This window comes from Phaethon aethereus, assembly GCF_964289735.1.
Source record: "Phaethon aethereus genome assembly, chromosome: 2".
In the NCBI taxonomy this organism is placed as follows: domain Eukaryota; kingdom Metazoa; phylum Chordata; class Aves; order Phaethontiformes; family Phaethontidae; genus Phaethon; species Phaethon aethereus.
This window is the reverse complement of record NC_138582.1, coordinates 94,081,957-94,101,308: the sequence shown is the minus strand read 5'-3', so window position 1 is coordinate 94,101,308 and position 19,352 is coordinate 94,081,957. Positions and strand designations below refer to the sequence as shown.

Below are 19,352 nucleotides of genomic sequence, written 5' to 3'. Positions count from 1 at the left end.
TGTGTACACAACCAGTGTTGCACATTTCTCTGAGACACAACGGCTCTGCAGAGGAAAGGTATCAGGATCATGGGTTTTCTCCTCACTGCACAGGAGGGACTGGTGAAAAGCCAAACCTGTTACTTGCCAGCCATCTGACATATGTATTAACGGCCAGGGCTCGTCACGGTTCTGCACGCTCAAACATGCATCTACCATGTGCAACAAGGACAAGCCACAGAGGCAGCAGGATTGTGAAGCCTGACACCGAACTTCCCTCAAACTCTGGCTTTCATCAGTCCTTCCTGGGGCCTTAACAAAGAACTGTTATACCTTTGGCTCACATTTTGCAGAAATAAGACCTTAATCTACCCCTCTTGTCCAGCTCCTTATCTCCCCCTTTTCTGTCTGCTTTGCAAGGTGGAACTCATTTATTCTGAGTGGAGGAGAGACTAGGAAGGATATCACGTCTCTAAGATACATAAATAAATGAATACACATGTCTATACATACATATGCATAGGAACATCCCATACCTAGGAATATCCAGAGCATCATAACTGGCTGCTATATAAGTAGTGGCTCACTACACGTCTGCCACTACACCAGACTGAAGAGCATAGGGCAGCCCTGCGCTGCTCGGCGGATCTCTCCTGCCATCCCAGAACCACTCATCCAGGTCTATGAAATTTTAACACTGCATCTCATCACAGCGTGTATGCATACTCATTATTTACACACAACAAATTCAAAGAAACTGAAACCAATTATGATAATAAATGTTGGATTAATCTTATTCAGGCAAATCATTTAATTTCAGTATAAATAATCAGATACTGTTATTTTATTTTTTTCCCCCAAGGAATTGTATTTCTATGCCTGCAAAAGAGAGTGAGTGTAGCCATATACCATGCCCCACAATGGAGCTGCAACGCTCTTTCAGTGCCAGCCACTTTTTTAAAAGGGGTCATTCCATGCACACTGTTCAACAAAATTTTCTAATCTCTGGGACTGAAGTTGGAGTTTTACAAAGGCCATAATGCAAGCAGCATGTATTTTAAGTGCCTTTTACATATTTATATTCAAATATACTGAATTTAGATACATGCACTTTTCCATATCTGTCCCTATCAGAGCCTCAGGAATCTTCAGCTAAACTATTTTAGTCAAGATGACTTTCAGGAATTTAATGTAAAACAGGCAGCGAGCAAACTCAGTCACTGGGCATGCCACACATATATATTTTTGACCATAAAAAGTGCAAAAGTTCACAAACTGTGTTAGTTTTATCCCACTCCTGATTAAAGTTGAACATTTTAACAATTATGTTCTCTGCCACTGTTAGAAATAGACGCATGCATACTTTGTTTTTTTTCAGAGGTGCTCTAGCATAGAGCTTGTCTTGTTTTCTGCCAACATAGATGCTATAAAATCATGCTTGATTCAGTTTACTTCTTTCCTCCCCTCCCCTCTTCCCTTTTCCTCAGCCTTATCCTCCTCCATGTTCTTGGGTGGGCAGATTCATGGGGAGACTTGGTTTTTAGTATAGCCACCACCAGGCAGTTTGCTACTCTCCTGAAGCACATCTGGGCTTTATATCAGGCCTTTAATTAATCCTCAGTGAAAGCCAAGCTATGACATTTTGACTGGGCAGGCTCCAGTTTTGGACAGGTCTTGATTTATTGCGACTGAGTCTCAACCTACTTTGATTTATTTCAGCTTTGGGGAGGAGGGCAAGCACTGAACAGAAAAAGCACTGTTGGATGCAGAACATGTGATGCACGTAAAAGACCTCCAGAGTACTGTGGCCCAAATGACAAACAGCTCAGACAATTTGCAATAAAAATAAAATAAAAAAAGCCCAAGTGATGAAAAGATTTTGGTGAAAGAAATCACTTAAAGCAACAACAACCACCAACCCCAAAAAAAGCAACAACAAATAATAAAAGGCTTAGTGAACTAGGATCAAACTATTTGGCAGAAAGTGCCAGCGAAGGAAGCCATGTCTTATCTCTAAGTAAACAATAAATCCCTGGTCACTCATTAGTGTTAATCATGCCTCTCATCTGCATTCAGCTAAATACAGAGAGGCAGGACCAATGCTTTCCTGATGAGTTGCTTTCAAAGAAAAGGATGTTCTGCTATTGTCTGCCAACTTGCCTTGGGTGGATGTCCTTTTGCAGGTCTCCCTCTCTAACTGTACCACGCACAACATGCAATTTGCCAAGTCCTCTGGACAGTGAGAACAAAGGCAACCAGAGCCAAAGCGTTCATCTAAATAAAGCAACAAACATCACAATAATAGGAGCCACTGAATCCAATCTGCTCAAGGTATAAAGCTTTATTGTTTCTATAGGCAGGCTTACTCTCCTACTTAGGTCCTTTTCTTGTTTTGTTTTAATTCAAATTCTGCTGGACAGATGATTTGGCAAGTTTATTCTGAATACTATTGTAGCTACTTCCAATTAATTCCTGTTGTGTGTACATGCAAATAAATTCGATATCTTGAAAATTCAAATCGAAACAAGTAATATTTTTGTTTTCCTTTAAGTGTTTTTGTTAAAAATTCAAATACCCTGATTTCTCCCTTCCTTGTACTTCCTTTTCAGCAACTAAAATTCAGTTTTGTTGGTTTTTTCCTCCCTCTAACTATGGGAATTAGAGGATTTATGGCTCTGTCAAAAGAGAAAAGAGAGTAAAGTTCCAGCAACTGAAAAGCAAAAAATTTTTAGTCCAAACAAACTGGCATTTTTTATTTGTTGACACCTATCAGGGTCCGGTGCCTAGCGAGCCTCTAGCAGAAAGGATGTTTTTGTTAAAGACTCAGCACCTGTTGCTATTAAAATTTCAGTAACACCTCAGATGCTACCTCAACAGTTCCCACACAAAGCCTTGGGAGGACAAATCTTTGCAGCACTCCTGTTATCCCTGTAACACAAAACAGAAGCACCAGCAACCCACATGTGCACATGCAGGCTTGCTCCAAGGCATCTGTAAGTGTTATAAAGCTGAAGAGGACACAAATCAGTTATGAAAATATTACGTGGGTTGTCTTTAAAAGCATTAAAACTGAAAGATTGGAGACATTAGTAGAAAGACATCTATGTGTTAATTTTTAAGTTTCAAGTTGAAATCTGGAAGAAAGGTCTACCACACTTGGTTGATCAGATGCCTGTGTAAGTTAAGGCCACAGTCCAGCTGTGCACTTTGACACCAAGCAGGTAAGCAGTAGGATTCAAATGACCATGCATCTTAAGATGACTTGGGTCTTCTGTTAATTCAGAAGCAACTACATGGGTGTTCTCAGTCTAATCTGTGTCACACTGACTAGTTTTATCATCTGTAAAAAAGATGCATTTTTTTTTAGCAGTGGTAGGCCTATTTGTGCTGGTAGGCTACACAGAGAACCTGCGCTTGTTGTCTTGTACCCTGAGTGGGCAGGCTGAGCTGGCTCTCTGTGCCCAATACAGAATTAGTAATTCTGCAGAAATGCAGAATATTCATATGCCAGTAAATTGGATCCTACAGAGCCAGTCTCTTTTAGTTTCAGGAGAAGTTGTCGAATTAGTGTTAAGGACAATTCTCAAGTCCAACTGTTCTACTGAACACATCCTTCCTTCATTTCTCTTCACTCTGTAAGAAAACAAATCGTCAACATCTAATGTAAATGTTTGTTGTTTTCTATGTGTGTTTTTGTTTGTGCCCCACTCATGGTGGAGAACTTCAGGCTCTTTTCACAGACAGAATCAAGTACAGTGGCATCTGGTGGCTTGCTTTGGCCCAAGAGCAGGTGATGAGAACACAGCATTCCCCTATCAACTAGGGTCTTAATCCTCATCTTGCACTGCTCCCACATCCCCCCATATGAGGATGCAGCATATCACTATCAGCTGTGCTCCTCATGAGTATAAATTTGCTTTTCTCTGCCAGACAGTATTCCTTCTAACTGCTGCAGAGCTGGTTCTGGGTGGGATTCCAGATGCTAGCTTTCATCCTGAGCTTGAACACAACCATTTTATTCTTGTTTACAGGCAGATTTATTTTCTAGCTTTTATCTGCCTACATGAAATATAAAAGATTGTGTGATTTTTTCCTTCTAACAAAGTGTTATTACACTGTAAGCTCCAGCAGTACTTTCTAATACTGACACAGCGGGAATTTGCAGTGACAGGTTAGTAGGCTGTTTCAGTGAAAGAGATTTTATATGAACCAGCATCCTAGTGAAACCCCATATCTAGGGAAAAAAGGATCACATTAAGATACTACTAATAAAACTATCAGCTTAGTTAGGAGTCAAGCTTTTTACAAGCAACTCCAGAATATAAACAACTATTCAAGACATTGTTAAGATAGTGTTTTCAGAATTCGGATTTTTTTTTTTCCCCTAACTTGAAATATTTATGACATACTGTATTTAGATGATCAGACTGCTACAAACCATTGCAACTAAATGCCTATCATCAGCACGCAATTTCATTACACAATTTGTTCACAAACCTGATATGAACAAATTAAACCAAGGGAACTGAGGCTGCTTTTTCTTTACCGCATAGTGTATTTTAAAGGTAAATGTAAAATGTGCATGATTCTGCTATTATTTAACACTATTTTCTCTTATCACTCCATAATGAATGTGGTAACAATGATGATTAATTTACTTCTGTGTGGACTTTCTACTCAAACTTGTACTTTTGCCAGCTACACTTTTACACATGTGCCTGTTGGTTTTACACTGCCCTTCTTTAAATGTGACCTTATGAAAATCAGCAACAAAAAAGCCTTTTTTGAGGAAAGTCTAATTTACTTAATTACAAGGAGTGGGCAGTTGTGGACCAATTCCATCATTCTGTCATACTTCAGGCTGAAAAGTAGCACAGAGTGGGCCAGGTGAAAACTCTTTATTAAGCTTCCTGTTTATATTGGTAACACATTAAATGGAATTTTAATGTCTCCTGAGGTCACTTTTAGAGCCAAATTGTGACTGTCCCTATCACAGGTGTACAGAATAACTCTGTGCAGGCACAGAGCCTCTTTCTCTTCTGCTAGCCTCTGCCTCCCCATGCATAAATGTAAGATGCAATGGATGAACTCAAGTGCCTCCGAAGTCAATAATCATATTATTGGAAAAAGATTTTGCTCCAAAACAATTCCTACAGTTGGTTTGCAGCATGCTAGGTCCTCAGGCTTGCCATGAGGGCGGGGGAGAATGCACAGCCCTACTGTCCCCTTGGGGCTTGCACACTTCATGCATGTGCTCTCACCCTTTATTGCTATCTGGACCAAATAGAGCATTTTCTAAAATGTTTTCTTAGCACCCATGTTTGTAAGACTCCATTAAAATGCTGTACATTATATGAAGTGTTACATTAAGTGTGCTCAGACCATAAGAACTTGCAGAAACCTCCAACCAATACCAGTTCTAAATTGTTACTCACTTGCTCTTGAATTACTTTAAAAAGGAAAAAAAAATATTCTCCTAGAGATGAGGCACCAGATAGTACAGTTAGCCTGGAAAAGCTCTGTGGAAGGCAAGCTCCTTCACGTTCCACCTTGGCATTCCCAGAAAGCAGAGCACAGCTGGGCCCTGCTCCACGGCAGGCTCCTTGCAAACCAGTATCATCTCTGCTATGAGCACCACCAATTCACAAAGCCATGTTCCAGCAGTGCATGCCATGGTTATGGCACGGGAGTCACTGGGAAATGTTTACGGGGTATTACAGGTGGAAATAAAACATCAAATAAACATATACATGGAACATGTACAAATAGGAGCAGCGGTAATTCCCCAGCTGCAGCCTGAATACGGCTCTTAAAATACAACTCCTCTCTGCGCCGGGGTTTGAGCACAAGGCTGCCAGCAACCAGGAGATGACGGCAGTAAGAGGCACAGTGCCCAGCAGCAGCCAAGCACTTCTTGGGCTTTCCCTTGTCAGGAGACAGACCTATCATGTCTTGGTCTGTCAGGTAGCCTACAGACCATCCTATCTCATGCCTCCTGACACTTTTCCAGTAACTTGAGGTCTGCTTGTAATCTGAGAGACGAACAGTTTTAAACTGGCAGTATTTTTAGTATGTATCTACCTTGGATATCAGTAATAATACTGGCAATAAAAAGAAAAGGGTATACTTAAAATATTTTTTCCTTTTCAATTATTTCCCCTTTAAAATGAATACGATATATTAAAAACCTGATGCTTGTTGAATTTAAAACACCTCAGAGGAAGAAAGAAATTCCCACCAGATCTGGAAAAGTAGGGTTTGTCTGGAAATAAATGCAGCATAATGAATTAATGGTGAGGGGGAAAATATGCCTGTATTGCATAAGGAAAATACTGCATTAGCAACACAAAGCATTAATTTTTCTTTTAAAATATGGCACAGTGCGGTGAGATTGTATGATTTGTACCAACTTTTCATTATGTCAAAAGCAACATGTGTGCCTGGTATTACAGCATTAGGGTTGCCTTGATAAATTGGTACTGTGTCAAGTAACATCTCACTTGATAGAGGTTAAGGCAGACATAGGAGCTAATGCTCTACTGATGCAATTTACTGCTCCTTAAAGAAATCTGTAAAGTGCACTTGGAAGAAAGAAAACCTCTTTTGATACCAAAAAAAAAATCAAACCCATTTGCAGATCAAGAAATAATAACACACAACTTGCACTAGAAATATCAGCTTCTAAAAAGCACAAAGCTTGTTACTAGGAGCGAAGTTAAAGTGCAAGCACATTTTCATAACAGTGCCTGTTGCTTTAATATAAGAACAACATGAATGTAAGTAACATTGGCGCAACAAGAAGTCGGCTCCACACCTAACACTCCTATGGACCTGCCTAGTTCAGGCAATGGCTCACAGCAGGGGCTCCTGGGGTTTCAAATGGTTGAGTTTGCCCTGCTTTTCTCATGCTATTGAACGAGAGAGACTAGGCTAGGCAAAATGTGCCTAGACTCCATTCAACTCTATGAAAACCCCTAATAATTTGTCCTTGCAGAGAGGCAACGTTTCATATGAATAGTTAGAGATCCCCTAATTTTGCTTGCTCAAATCCAATACCAGAGATCCTTTAATCCCACTGCACAACAGAAAAATGCAGAAAGCAGATACATGGGCCTACTCACTTAAGAAACACCACCAAAATCCTTATTTCACTAGAAGCAATGAAATGGCCACCCAAGGTTACCAGCACCAGGAGTTACCCTGTGCATCAGCAGGTCGGGTGGGGAAGGACAGCTGCTGGGCTCCCCTGCACCAGTCAGCCTCGACCGGCATGAAGGAGGAAGCACTGTGAGGGTTTGAGGGAACCTTCAGCTGCTTGGCATGACCCTCATGTAAGCCACAAGCACAGGATGGTGTCAGGGATCAGCTGTTTGCCTTATTCTCCTCTTCAGTGGCTGCAGGCAAAGCCATCCCAGCCACACTGCTGAGCTGACTGGGAGGGGGGGATAAGGAAGCGCCGATGTCACTCACCTACTTTGCAAATGTAACACTCCTCATACTCCTGAGGAAACAAACAATTGAACTTGTTGCAGAAATCACATGGATTTTTGAGAGGAAGAGAGAGAGGAGTCAAGTACATGACAGCAATAAGCTGTCTTCACATACTAAACCAGTTAACCAAGTCAACCATCCCCAGAGGAAGCTTAATGTTGGCCAAAGAAGGCCAACTGGAAAGTTCAGCTGCTCTATCTCTGGACCATTAATGTTGGCTGTTAGGTCAAGGCTTCATCCAAAAACACCTACAGCTAAAATTCAAGTATTTCCGCTAAAAGTGGCATATTAAGTGCACCCTGTAGGTTTGGGGAATGTTTCCCACTCAAACAAACAAAAAAAATTGTATTTTTTTTCCATACTCAGATCAGGAAAGAATAGTCACTCTGCTGATAACCAGTCTTCTTAATAATACACAGAATATTAACAGCTAGAGTACAATAAAAGTGAGCCCTGACATTTTAATTTATCCTCTGAAATATTTCTTCTTCCAGTGGAATGACCTGAAATTGTTAGAGGGCTAAAAACTTTGGTTCTGGGAATGTACTGCCCATGATATTTTACTGGCTTCATTTCAAATGAAAACAATTACTGTATAGTGAGGATGTTACCACACAGACATAACACCACCATTAACTATTTTTGACTTCCAGTGTAAATTGAACTATTACAAGGTTTTAAAAATGTCCTCATTAAATTTTAATGATCCGTTTTAAAGTTTTTTTTCCCCTTATTAAAATTAAACCCAACTATGTTATACAGCTTTCTCAGAATGTGGTGCATTACTTTAGGATTCAAATAAATCTGTAAATCATAGAATAGTTAATAAAGAGAAACTATCTGGGTTATTACAGGTGGGGCTGGTAGCAGTACCTGTTATTAATGTTGCTTAACTTTTACCAATAAAAGATGCTGCTTCCCGTTCTTTGAAATGTTGCCAAATACCATCTGACTGAATAAAAAATTTCTGAGTTCAAAGGTAGACACACCTGGCTGTGTGGGGTTTTTTTCTTTTTTTTTTTTCCCCCCAACTCACGATAGGAAAAAGAGCATAGAAAGGAAGGAAAAATGTCAACTGAAATGATTCAGCTGATTAAAGAATATGTTTCATTCGTATTAACCCCTTCATAAACCTCAATTTTTTTTTCCCATGAATTCAGCGTTTCCTTGTTGTACAGCAAGTATTTGAAATTTTGCATGCAGAGGGCTAGAGAATGTTTATGAGAATATTTCCATCCAATTTGCCCTGAACTTGCCCAATTCATAAACTTTGTGTGGACTAAAATGAAAAAAAAAAAAAAAAATGGTTTACATACACCCAAGAGAGGCTTGTGAGACCTTTGCTGTCAAATTTTGTGAAGATTCACTCTACGGTGAACATGCTCCATTCCGTGATGGCACAGTGGTTTCCCTCCAGGCGCAACTGCAGCCTTGATCAGGCTGTCTGGTGTACTCACTCCCTGGGTCCAGGCAATCCCATCTCCCCTTTGAGATTAATGTCTTTCCCACAGTCTCATCTGCAGTTGCCCCAAGTTAAAACAACCTACAAGATAGACTGGAAGGTGGAAAAGACCTTTTTTAAAAAAAAGTCTGGTTTGTTTTTACCCTGGTCTTGTATTGCCACCTGGTAATGAGTAAACATTGTCCTGCAGCATGCACTGACATGGACTGCAATGATGGTATATATACTACATTATATAGTGTCTCTGCTAGCATCTGTATGTTTTCTTCTGATCCTATCACAAGTATAAGTGCAGCTCCTAAACATGGACCATGTCATACTTTTACTTGTTTTGCCACACATCGCCAGACAGAGCAGAAAACTAAAATCATAGGAACACAGCATGCATTTAAAGTTACTTCTGAAAAGTGCCTTAATTTGGTATTCTATAAGAAGAACATGCTGCAAAAGCAGAATTTGTCAGGAGGACTCTTGTGTTATTTGAAGAGATACTGCATTCAAGCTACAATGGCATAATAGGTCAGTCTCAGAAATATGACAACAATACATAATTTATCAATCTGGAAACCTTATACTTGAAAGAAGCCTTAGTCTAACTTTTCCATCACTCCAATTGAATTGTAAGACCACCGCTGCAACAAGACCACTTAGAAAAGCACTGGGGTGGCCTTGATAATAATACACATATCATTGTTGAGGCACAGGAAACTAAACCAGATGGTTTTGCTGAGGAAAGCACTTTTTTTGGCTTTGTAAAGCCTAAAAACACTAATAGGTCAAACACAAAAGTGGTGAAAAAGCAAGCTAGAGGAAAATTTATGTAAATAAGAAAAATATCTTTTTACAATTATATTCTTCTCACATAAAAAATGTCTGCAAGAAAATAAAAAGGGGGAAATTGTGCTGTAGTTCTGAAATAGATCAGGATAGTTTTCTGAAAGGAAAAGGTCTAACAGCAATACTTGCAGTAGGCACTGCTGCTGGAAATCAACACCATATGATGTGCATTAGACAGAACACCTACATATTGTAATTAAAACCTTTTTCTTTCCTCATTTTTATGTTTTGAATATGGAGACAATTCATGTCTATTGTAATGAACTACTTGCTTTCTTGTTCAATCTCTTATTAGCAACCATATCGAACTCAAAGAGAAAATAGCACATACATGCACCTCTTAAATATACAAGTGGGGTGTGTGTGTGCACGTACACATGTATAAAGCATGTTTGAATTTTCTCATTTATGCTGTAGTTATTTAGAAACATTATTTACAGACTTCACTGTTTCAAAAATCATGAAGGACTTGGTTTTGTTTTGCTTTTCTTCAGTGCAGACATCATCTACATGAATAAAATTAATGACAGTGTGTTACTCTTCTGGGAATTGCAACTATTTCTAATAGTCAAGAAGTCTAATCTAAACTACAAGCGCTGAAAGAAATGTATTATACACTCTTTTATTGTGCAGCTTTATTTACCAAAATGTAAGCTTTTATTTGGCATTACTATCAATCACAATTGTTCTAAAATATGTTCTCTCTTCATAAGGGAAGGTTTGCTCATATTTTCAAAATATGAAATAAGATGTTTGAGAATTATACCTACATTTTGCTGGCATCAAATCATGCTCTAACTAAAAGAAAACATCATTATTTAAAGATCAGCTTTTTCCCTGCTTGCATGGGATGATGCAGAAGAAACGTACACTGAGGAGAGCTTCACTATATGCTTATCGTTTGTGACAGTTCATTTTGGTACTGCTCAGAAATAGCCGTGGAGAAAATGTTCGAAGTCTTCAGTCCAGCTCCCAAGTTCTTAACTAAAACCAGAGAGTTAAAAGAGTGGTTTCTGAAGCCAGAAGTCAAGTGGCACCACAGGGCCTTACTGAGCCTGGGGAGCCTGATAGAGCCTACCTGGACAGTAATAAAGAGAGAGAAATGACAATGGGGTCTCACAGGATCCTATTTTAATTCTGCATGAGACACATGCTGGGGAGATGCCTGTTTTCTAGCCAGTGACACCACCTACCACCTCATATGAAGACTTTAAATCTTTTGTAGGGTTGGAACATTTCAATTGAGGTGCAACATGTGCAAATAATTTACTAAAACAACAGCATCATGAATTGACTCCGGCAATCCACTTATCTATGTCTTTTCCCTACAGACTCAACAGAGGGAAGACAATCTTCTTTACTACTTCTTAGATCTGCTGTTCCAGCACTCTTGTTGTGTCAGGAAGAAGTGGCTCTATTGCAAATGCCAGTGCCTATGGGTCAGTGCTTGGTGGACCTCACAAAGCGATTTGGCACCTTTCATTTGAGACCAGTTACCTGTGCTGTGATCACTTACATTCGCTGTACTGCATCCTGAGAACTGGATCATTATTTAGATGGGTGATTGAAAAAGCTACTATGGTCAAATGTGACTTCCTTTATCCTAGGCACATCATTGGCTGGATGGTTACATCCAGAGGGTAGTGGTCAATGGCTCAATGTCCAGATGGAGATTGGTGATGAGTGGTGGCTCTCAGGGGTCCATATTGGGACCAGTACTGTCTAGTATCTTCATCAGTGACATAGACAGTGGGATCGAGTGTACCCTCAACACATTTGCAGACGACAACGTGCTGAGTGGCACGGTTGACATGCCTGAGGGATGGAATACCATCCAGAGGGACCTGGACAAGCTCAAAAAATGTTCCTGCGTGAACCTCATGAGGTTCAACAAGGTCAAGTGCACCTGGATATCAATACAGGTATCAATACAGGCTGGGGATGAAGGGATTGAGAGCAGCCCTGCTGAGAAAGTGAAAAGCTGGACATGAGCCAGCAATGTGTGCTCGTAGCCCAAAAGGCGAACCTTCTCCAAGGCTGCATCCAAAGAAGCGTGGCCAGCAGGTTGAGGGAGGGGATTCTGCCCCTCTACTCTTTTCTGGTAGGACTCCACCAGGAGTACTGCGTCGAGCTCTAGAGCCCTCAGCACAGGAAAGACATGGACCTGTTGGAGAGGGTCCAAAGGAGGGCCACAAAAATGATCAGAGGGATGGAATACCTCTCCTATGACGAAAGGCTGAGAGAGCTGGGGTTGTTCAGCCTGGAGAAGAGAAGGCTCCGGGGAGACCTTACTGCAGCCTTCCAGTACTTAAATGGAGCTTATAAGAAAGTTGAGGACAGACTCTTTAGCTGGGCCTGTTGTGATAGGGCAAGGGGTAATGTTTTAAAACTAAAAGAGGGCAGATTTATATGAGATCTAAGGAAGAGATTTTTCACAATGAGGGTGGTAAAACACTGGCCGAGGTTGCCCAGAGAGGTGGTAGATGCCCCATCCCTGGAAACGTTCCAGGTCAGGTTGGATGGGGCTCCGAGCAACCTGATCTAGTTGAAGTTGAACCTGCTCCTTGCAGGGGGGTTGGACTAGGTGACCTTTAAACGTCCCTTCCAACCCAAACTATTCTGTGATCCTAAATACCCTGCAAGCATCAAAACAAGGCTCGGTGTAGGGATGATGCTTTTTGAGTGGTGTTTTCATGCACAAAAGCATGAACATCCTGTTGTACCTTTTCCTTGATATGGCTGATCCCTAAATAATTATGTTGCCAACAAGGTGATTTTTAAAGGTAAATGGAGACTCCTTGGGCCTAATGCCTTGTGTCAGTCTTTTTGAACTTCTCCAACGTGAGTCCTTCCCACAGGCTGCAGTTCTTCACAAACTGCTCCAGCCTGGGTCCTTCCCATGGGGTGCCATCCTTCAGGAACAGACTGCTCCAACCTGGGTCCCCCATGGGGTCACAAGTCCTGCCAGCAAACCTGCTCCAGCATGGGCTCCGCTCTCCATGGGCCCACAGGTCCTGCTGGACTTCCCATGGGGTCACAGTCTCCTGCCAGCATCCACCTGCTCTGGCATGGGGTCCTCCACAGGCTGCAGGTGGAGATCTACACCCCCATGGAGCTCCATGGGCTGCAGAGGGACAGCCTGCCCCACCATGGTCTTCACCACAGGCTGCAGGGGAATCTCCGCTCTGGTGCTTGGACCATCTCCTCCCCCTCCTTCTTCACTGACCTTGGTGTCTGCAGAGTTGTTTCTCTCACATATTCTCACTCCTGTCTCCAGCTGCAATTGCACGTTTGGGGTTTTTTTTCCCCTTATTATGTGTTGTCCCAGAGGTGCTACCACCGTTGTTGATGGGCTCAGCCTTGGCCAGTAGCGGGCCCATTTTGGAGCTGGATGGCACTGGCTCTATCAGACATATCCCCTTCTATCAGGGGAAGCTTCTAGCAGTTTCTCACAGAAGTCACCCTTGCAGCCCCCCGCTACCAAAACCTTGCCACACAAACCCAATAAAACATAGATGGCAGCAATAAGATAATCAGTTCAGTGGATCATCACATCAATCAGAGCAGACTGTATATAATTTTAAGATAAGTTTGACTTAACAGAGCTATTGATTATCCCAGCTCAAGCAAGTTGATGGAAAGAAAAAGTTCTCATTTGGAAATACACAAAATACACTTGAGTATCTGGATGGCTCAAAAATCTTTGCCCTCATACTCAAAGAAGTCCAGCATTGAGGGTTGTTCTGGTTTTGGCTGGGATAGAGTTAATTTCCTTCACAGTAGCTAGCATGGGGCTGTGTTTTGGATTTGTGCTGGAAACAGTGCTGATAATACAGGGATGTTTTCATTACTGCTGAGTAGTGCTTGCACAGAGCCAAGGCCTTTTCTGCTTCTCACTCCACCCAAGAGGGAGTAGGCTGGGGGTGCATGAGAAGCTGGGAGGGGACACAGCTGGGACAGCTGACCCCAACTGACCAAAGGGATATTCCATACCCTATGAGGTCATGCTCAGCATATAAAGCTGGGGGAAGAAGGAGGAAGGGGGGGATGTTCCGAGTGATGGCGTTTGTCTTCCCAAGTAACCATTACGCGTGATGCAGCCCTGCTCTCCTGGAGATGGCTGAACACCTGCCTGCCCGTGGGGAGTGGTGAATGAATTCCTTGTTTTGCTTTGCTTGAGTGCACGGCTTTTGCTTTACTTGTTAAACTGTCTTTATCTCAATCCATGAGTTTTCTCACTTTCACTCTTCCGATTCTCTCCCCCGTCCCACTGGGGACGAGTGAGTGAGCAGCTGTGTGGGGTTTAGTTGTTGGCTGGGGTTAAACCACAACAAGGGTTTAAAACGCTTTCTTAACTTTTGTTAGAATTTTGTTAGAAATTATTAAGTTTGAGCACAAAAACTAAGCAGTAAAAAGGGAAAAATATTTTTCACTTCAGTCCATAACAAGAGGGCAATCCTAATTTAAAAACATGGCTTTAAGTTCATAAGCTAATCTCATAACTATATGAAGTATTGATAGTTACACAGACATATATAACTGACTTTCCTTTCATAACCAATGCTCCTCAACAAAGTCAGACTCTCACAAGCAAGTATTCCATTGGGCTGATGAAAAGATGTGTCAGAAAAAACTTTAAGTCTCATCAGACTAAGGTAAAATGTATCTCAAAAGACGACACATCCTTAACACTCCAAGAAAACAATAACACAGAAACAGAAATTCCTTGGCCAACAGTCTCACTGGCTGAATCCTTTTCTTATGCACAAGAGTAAAGTAAAATTTAAAATAATTCTGTCCAGCAAGAGTTTTTATATTTAAATGTACACACAAACATACAAGAAGGGATTTCCCACAAATGGAATTTCCCAGAAATGGTAGCAGTTGTCTCCAAGGGTCAATCTCTACCTGTTAAAATGGTGACAATAGAAGAATCGTGAATAAAAGACCAGGTAATGCTGACTGGAGATTTAAATGTAGAAGATATCACTGTAGATTAGATTTTAGTATCCCAATTTCAACATGTTCAAAATGGCTTAAGACAATAAAAATGGCTGCCTATTTTCTTGTGCATTTTAATCACAAAGTGCAAATCAGTACCAGTACCAATCCAAAAAAAATTAAGATGGAAAGTCTTTCTTTAAAAAGTTTCTTAATGTGCTTGGTTGGACTGTAAATAACTTACTATATTACTTATTTAAAAACTGTTATCTTCTTTTTTATTTTAAACATTATTTAAATATAAATTAATGGAGGCTGATTGCCATACATTTAGAATATCAAATGGTTCCTGACTTCACCATGAATTTAAGCACACGCTTAATTTTAAGCATTTGACTAGACCTGCAATTAATTGAATTGGAGCCAATTATGATTCAATTATGAGTCTTCTGTAGTTATTGCTTGAAAGAGATGGATTTCTATTGAAGGCAGAAGAAAGTATTTCTGATCTGTACAAATACTTAAAGGTTATTAAAACTGTTACCTTTGACTTTTTTTTTTACTTTTGTAAGATATATATTGATAGGCTTTTCCACAGCATTCATCAATGTGGCATCAATGTGGCATCTATGTGTTCCAGCCACAATAACTAACGAGCACATATTATGCCACTATACTGATGATTTGTTGAGAGCACACACAGCTAAAAGTGCAGTGGGGCAGCAGTTCCCTTCCTCATATTTCTGCTCTCTGCACAACACTTAGGTGTGGGCAGTGCAACTGCAGGAGGCAACCTGAGCATCAGTGAGTGATGAAGAGGAGACTGAAGGAAAGGAAGGAAAAGCCTCAGCTGTTGAACTCTATCAAAGACAAACTTACTCTTTTCCCAGAGCTACTTCCCAACATGACTATGTCCTATTTGTTGGCTATTCCCTTAGAATGTTACAAATAAATGAGTCCATTTCCTCCCCAAGAACATCACTTTAAGGTTTCAATTGCATATATACCTTCACAACTTCATTTACAGTATTTAGCATGTAGGAAATGGAAAAAACCCCAACTATTCATGGATTTTTTTTAATGGTCCAAGTGAAATGTTTCTGAGAATCTATATTTATTTGAAATAAGACTCTTGGGTGAGCATCCGAGGAAATTTGTATGATGCTTCATGTTTTATAAATGGCATAGAAATGAGTGAGACTGTTAAGGCTTTCTATTGTACTAATATTTGAAAATATCTAGCAGATGGTTTACTAGAACTTTCCACAACAAATAAAAGGTATAAATTACCCTCATATAACAAAACAGCACACAGAAGGGCTGATATATTGTTTTTCCTCTTCCAACTCAGTGCCGTTGATTGTCATCTCTAATACCATCCCATAAGACTTTTGCTGGATCACAGCAGAGTAAAAATGGAGAAAGGGGGGGTAAAAGGCAGCAGCAATTTCTGCAAAAATGTTAAGAGTTACTAACGTAATTTTAGAATAAAACTAACAGTCATCCTAGAAAATTTTCACTGCCTACTTATTTCTATTTTGTTCTCCTCAAACACTGAATGGAAACCTTTCTTTCTAGTGAGTTAGACTTCCTGGTTTTCATTCACCAGCACAATGCCACCTCTACCTGATTTTCAGTTCCTGCAGGTGGTAGTTCAAGTCCCAGCTCAAAAACCTAATCAAACACATATTCCAACTATTCTCCCCTGATATGAACCTGTGTTTAAATATCAAACTTCTGAATCACCTGCTACTAAAGCTGACCTCAATGAACAGTTAACACTGAGCATGCTGGCAGCCCATCCCTTGGTGGGCACCTACACGCTTCAGTGAAGACATGTGCTTCCATGCTTTATTGTATACAGAATTGTTTGTCCAAAATCACAGTGGCAGTCAGATGAATGCCTATGATCAAAGCTCAAGAGTCCTGACTTCTGCTTGTGCTGTGTAACCACCAGACGTTCTCCACTCCAATACATACAGGATACAATCTCTCCACAAAGTCAATGAGAGTTTGGTCATCAACTTTCATGAGATCAGGAATTGACCCATAATGTTTTATAAAACAATGAAAAGGAATGTATTTATGGTTTTATTATTATCCCTAGTAAGGAAATAAGGAGAAAGAAAACACAGTACATGGTCTAGTCTATATGCACATGTGTTACTTGTATTAATATCGATGGGATTTAAAAGTACATATGGAGAGGATAAGATATATCCCTATGTGTTCAGCCATATGCTTAAGGAAGCTCCCCAAATGCTTGTAAATACAATGATGCTTTCTAACGTACTATGTATTTATTTGAACAACGTTAAATCTCTAAGCCCTACTTTCCAGGCCATTAAAGCCTCAAATAATTGTTTATTTCCAGTTTAAAGTTACTCTCTTTTTTAGCCATTAGAAGGCTGCCTGCAACCACATTTCCATGATATTCAGGGAATTAGAGAATTGATAATAACTCTCCCATTATCCGAAGGCGTACCTCTCTGGGAAGAAAAATACTCAAGATGAACTATATTTTAGTGAAAAATTCTTTCCAGAAGATTTGGGGAGAGGCTCAAAATGTGTAGCTGAAAGGTCTGGAGTGCTACTTATACAACAAACATGTGTTCATGTTGTAGACCTCAGACAACTACATTCCTTCTGGAGGCCAAAGGACTTGAAATCTAGTCATTCTTTTGGATAGATTTGTTCTCATTTCCTTTTTGTTTTTAAAGGTTTGAACATAGGACAAGGGTCTGACCCACTAGACACAAGAGGGCTATTCTGGATTTCCCTTATGGAAAAAGACATCAGAATTCATCCCATGATTTATGGTCTGGTGCAAGTTGTCTTAGAATGAGATGGCCAAAGTGTTTATGGAATATCCAATGCCTGTTAGCAAATGATGCTCATTATGTTCATGCAACTGATCATTCTACTTGGCTTATCTTTTACTTCCTTTCAGTTGAGACTTGCTAGCTGAGTTTATGAACACTCTTGAGTAGTTCTATTAAAAAGATGATTGTGACAGTTTACTGGATTAACTGCTTCAACTGATGTTGTAGCCACAAATATAAAACAATCGTCATGGAGGCATAATCATGACATTCATGGTGCCCTTATGACCTTACATGCAAATGGAGCGCAGAACCAAAAGCCAACTTTATTTATACCTGGCTGCCAAAAATCATCTTCTTAGCTTACTTGATGTAACCCTTTCAATGCCAGGGCTATATGGCCGTTTACTTTTTTTAATATCATCCAGAACAAAAGTTCATAGTGTGGTATTACAATTTTGTTTTCTTGCTGTTTCTTTTTGACCATAAACATGATTTGAGAGCTCAGCTTTCATTTTACCTTTTAAATCTCTACTTATGATAAAAATCCCAAAACAGACTTTTTCCTACTGAAATGCTTCTTACTTTGTAATACAGAAAAACAAAACAAACAGTCATCATCTTTTTAAATTACATCAATGAATGGTGAGGACAAATCCGGTTTCCCAGCAAGGAATTATTAAAAGACACAAATAGCCCAATGACCGCAGGAAATCTTTAAGCACCAAATTGGGGACAAAAGTCTCCTGGGGAAAAGACAATATTTCCTACACGGTCATTCACGTCTCCTTGTAATACAATACAGGGGTATTGTTTGTTTGTCTGCTTAAGTAGATGCATAGAATAAAATTAGAAACAAATCCTGACTATGAAAACATTTCAGACACTAGATGCAGGCACAACTGTGTTGTGATACTTCTTTCTCATGTATAACCAGCCAGACCTTTGATCATTAATATATACAGCATACTTGCCTCCTTATAATAAAGGCCATCAACTGCCAGCAGGATCTTTGACTTCAGTTCATATTGTGTCTTGCTTCAATCTTAATATTAGTCATAAAATTTGTCAAAACAATGGGAGAAATACTCTAAAATAGATGCACTTTATAGTCAGCCCCCTCCTCCAAGGAATTCAGTCAAGGAATGTAAACCCAAAGATGTATTTTTCTGTTCAGGTCATGCCTGGGGTAGACTGCTGTGTTACTAAATTCCCTAGTCTGAAATTAAGAGCAAGACAAAATTAACAGGCCTCAATAGGCAAAAACATCCTGAGATAGCCCTCCGTGGACCATGACCAAGTTACAGCAATAAGCATTATGCCCACCATGACGATTCAGAAAAAGGCATGTGGCCCACATCTTACCTCAACGTAGTCTCTGGCATGGCCCCAGTCTCTCTTAGCATCCAGATTGCCCAGGCTGAAACAATCCAGCTGTCCGAGGTGAATCTTTGCTACCGACCGGCTAATTTTTCGAGTAACGAAGTTAGCCCCTGGAATAGAAATAAAAGATAGCATCAGCATAGTTGCAGCAGCAGATAACTGGCCACACGAAACACCTTGTATAGCTCAGCACATGGTATTTGCAGTTTTCATTCTCTACCCTCACACCACCTAGACCCCATGCCATCATTTATCGTTTGAGTCGGCTAAGAAGCCTCCGGTGCAAGTGTCACACTAGCTGTACTTTCACAGCAAACATCTCTCTTTGTGGGACTTCTTAAGCATTCCTAATTTGCTGCCTCAGTATTCAGTCCAGGCATAAAGCCAAAGAAAATCATTTGGAATGTCAGTTCTTAAACACAAAATGCAAAGGTTAC

The 19,352-nt window shown here is 40.3% G+C and overlaps 1 protein-coding gene across 1 annotated transcript in view; it reads right to left on the bottom strand.

Annotated features, from left to right (window-relative positions):
* GMDS (GDP-mannose 4,6-dehydratase) overlaps positions 1 to 19,352 on the bottom strand; it is a gene marked incomplete at its 3' end in the record, with an annotated part of 432,088 nt that overhangs the window by 208,451 nt on the left and 204,285 nt on the right. The window contains exon 7 of the mRNA XM_082014902.1: positions 18,898 to 19,025. Within this exon, the coding sequence (XP_081871028.1) occupies positions 18,898 to 19,025 (128 nt within the window). The remainder of the gene's footprint in view (positions 1 to 18,897; positions 19,026 to 19,352) is intronic.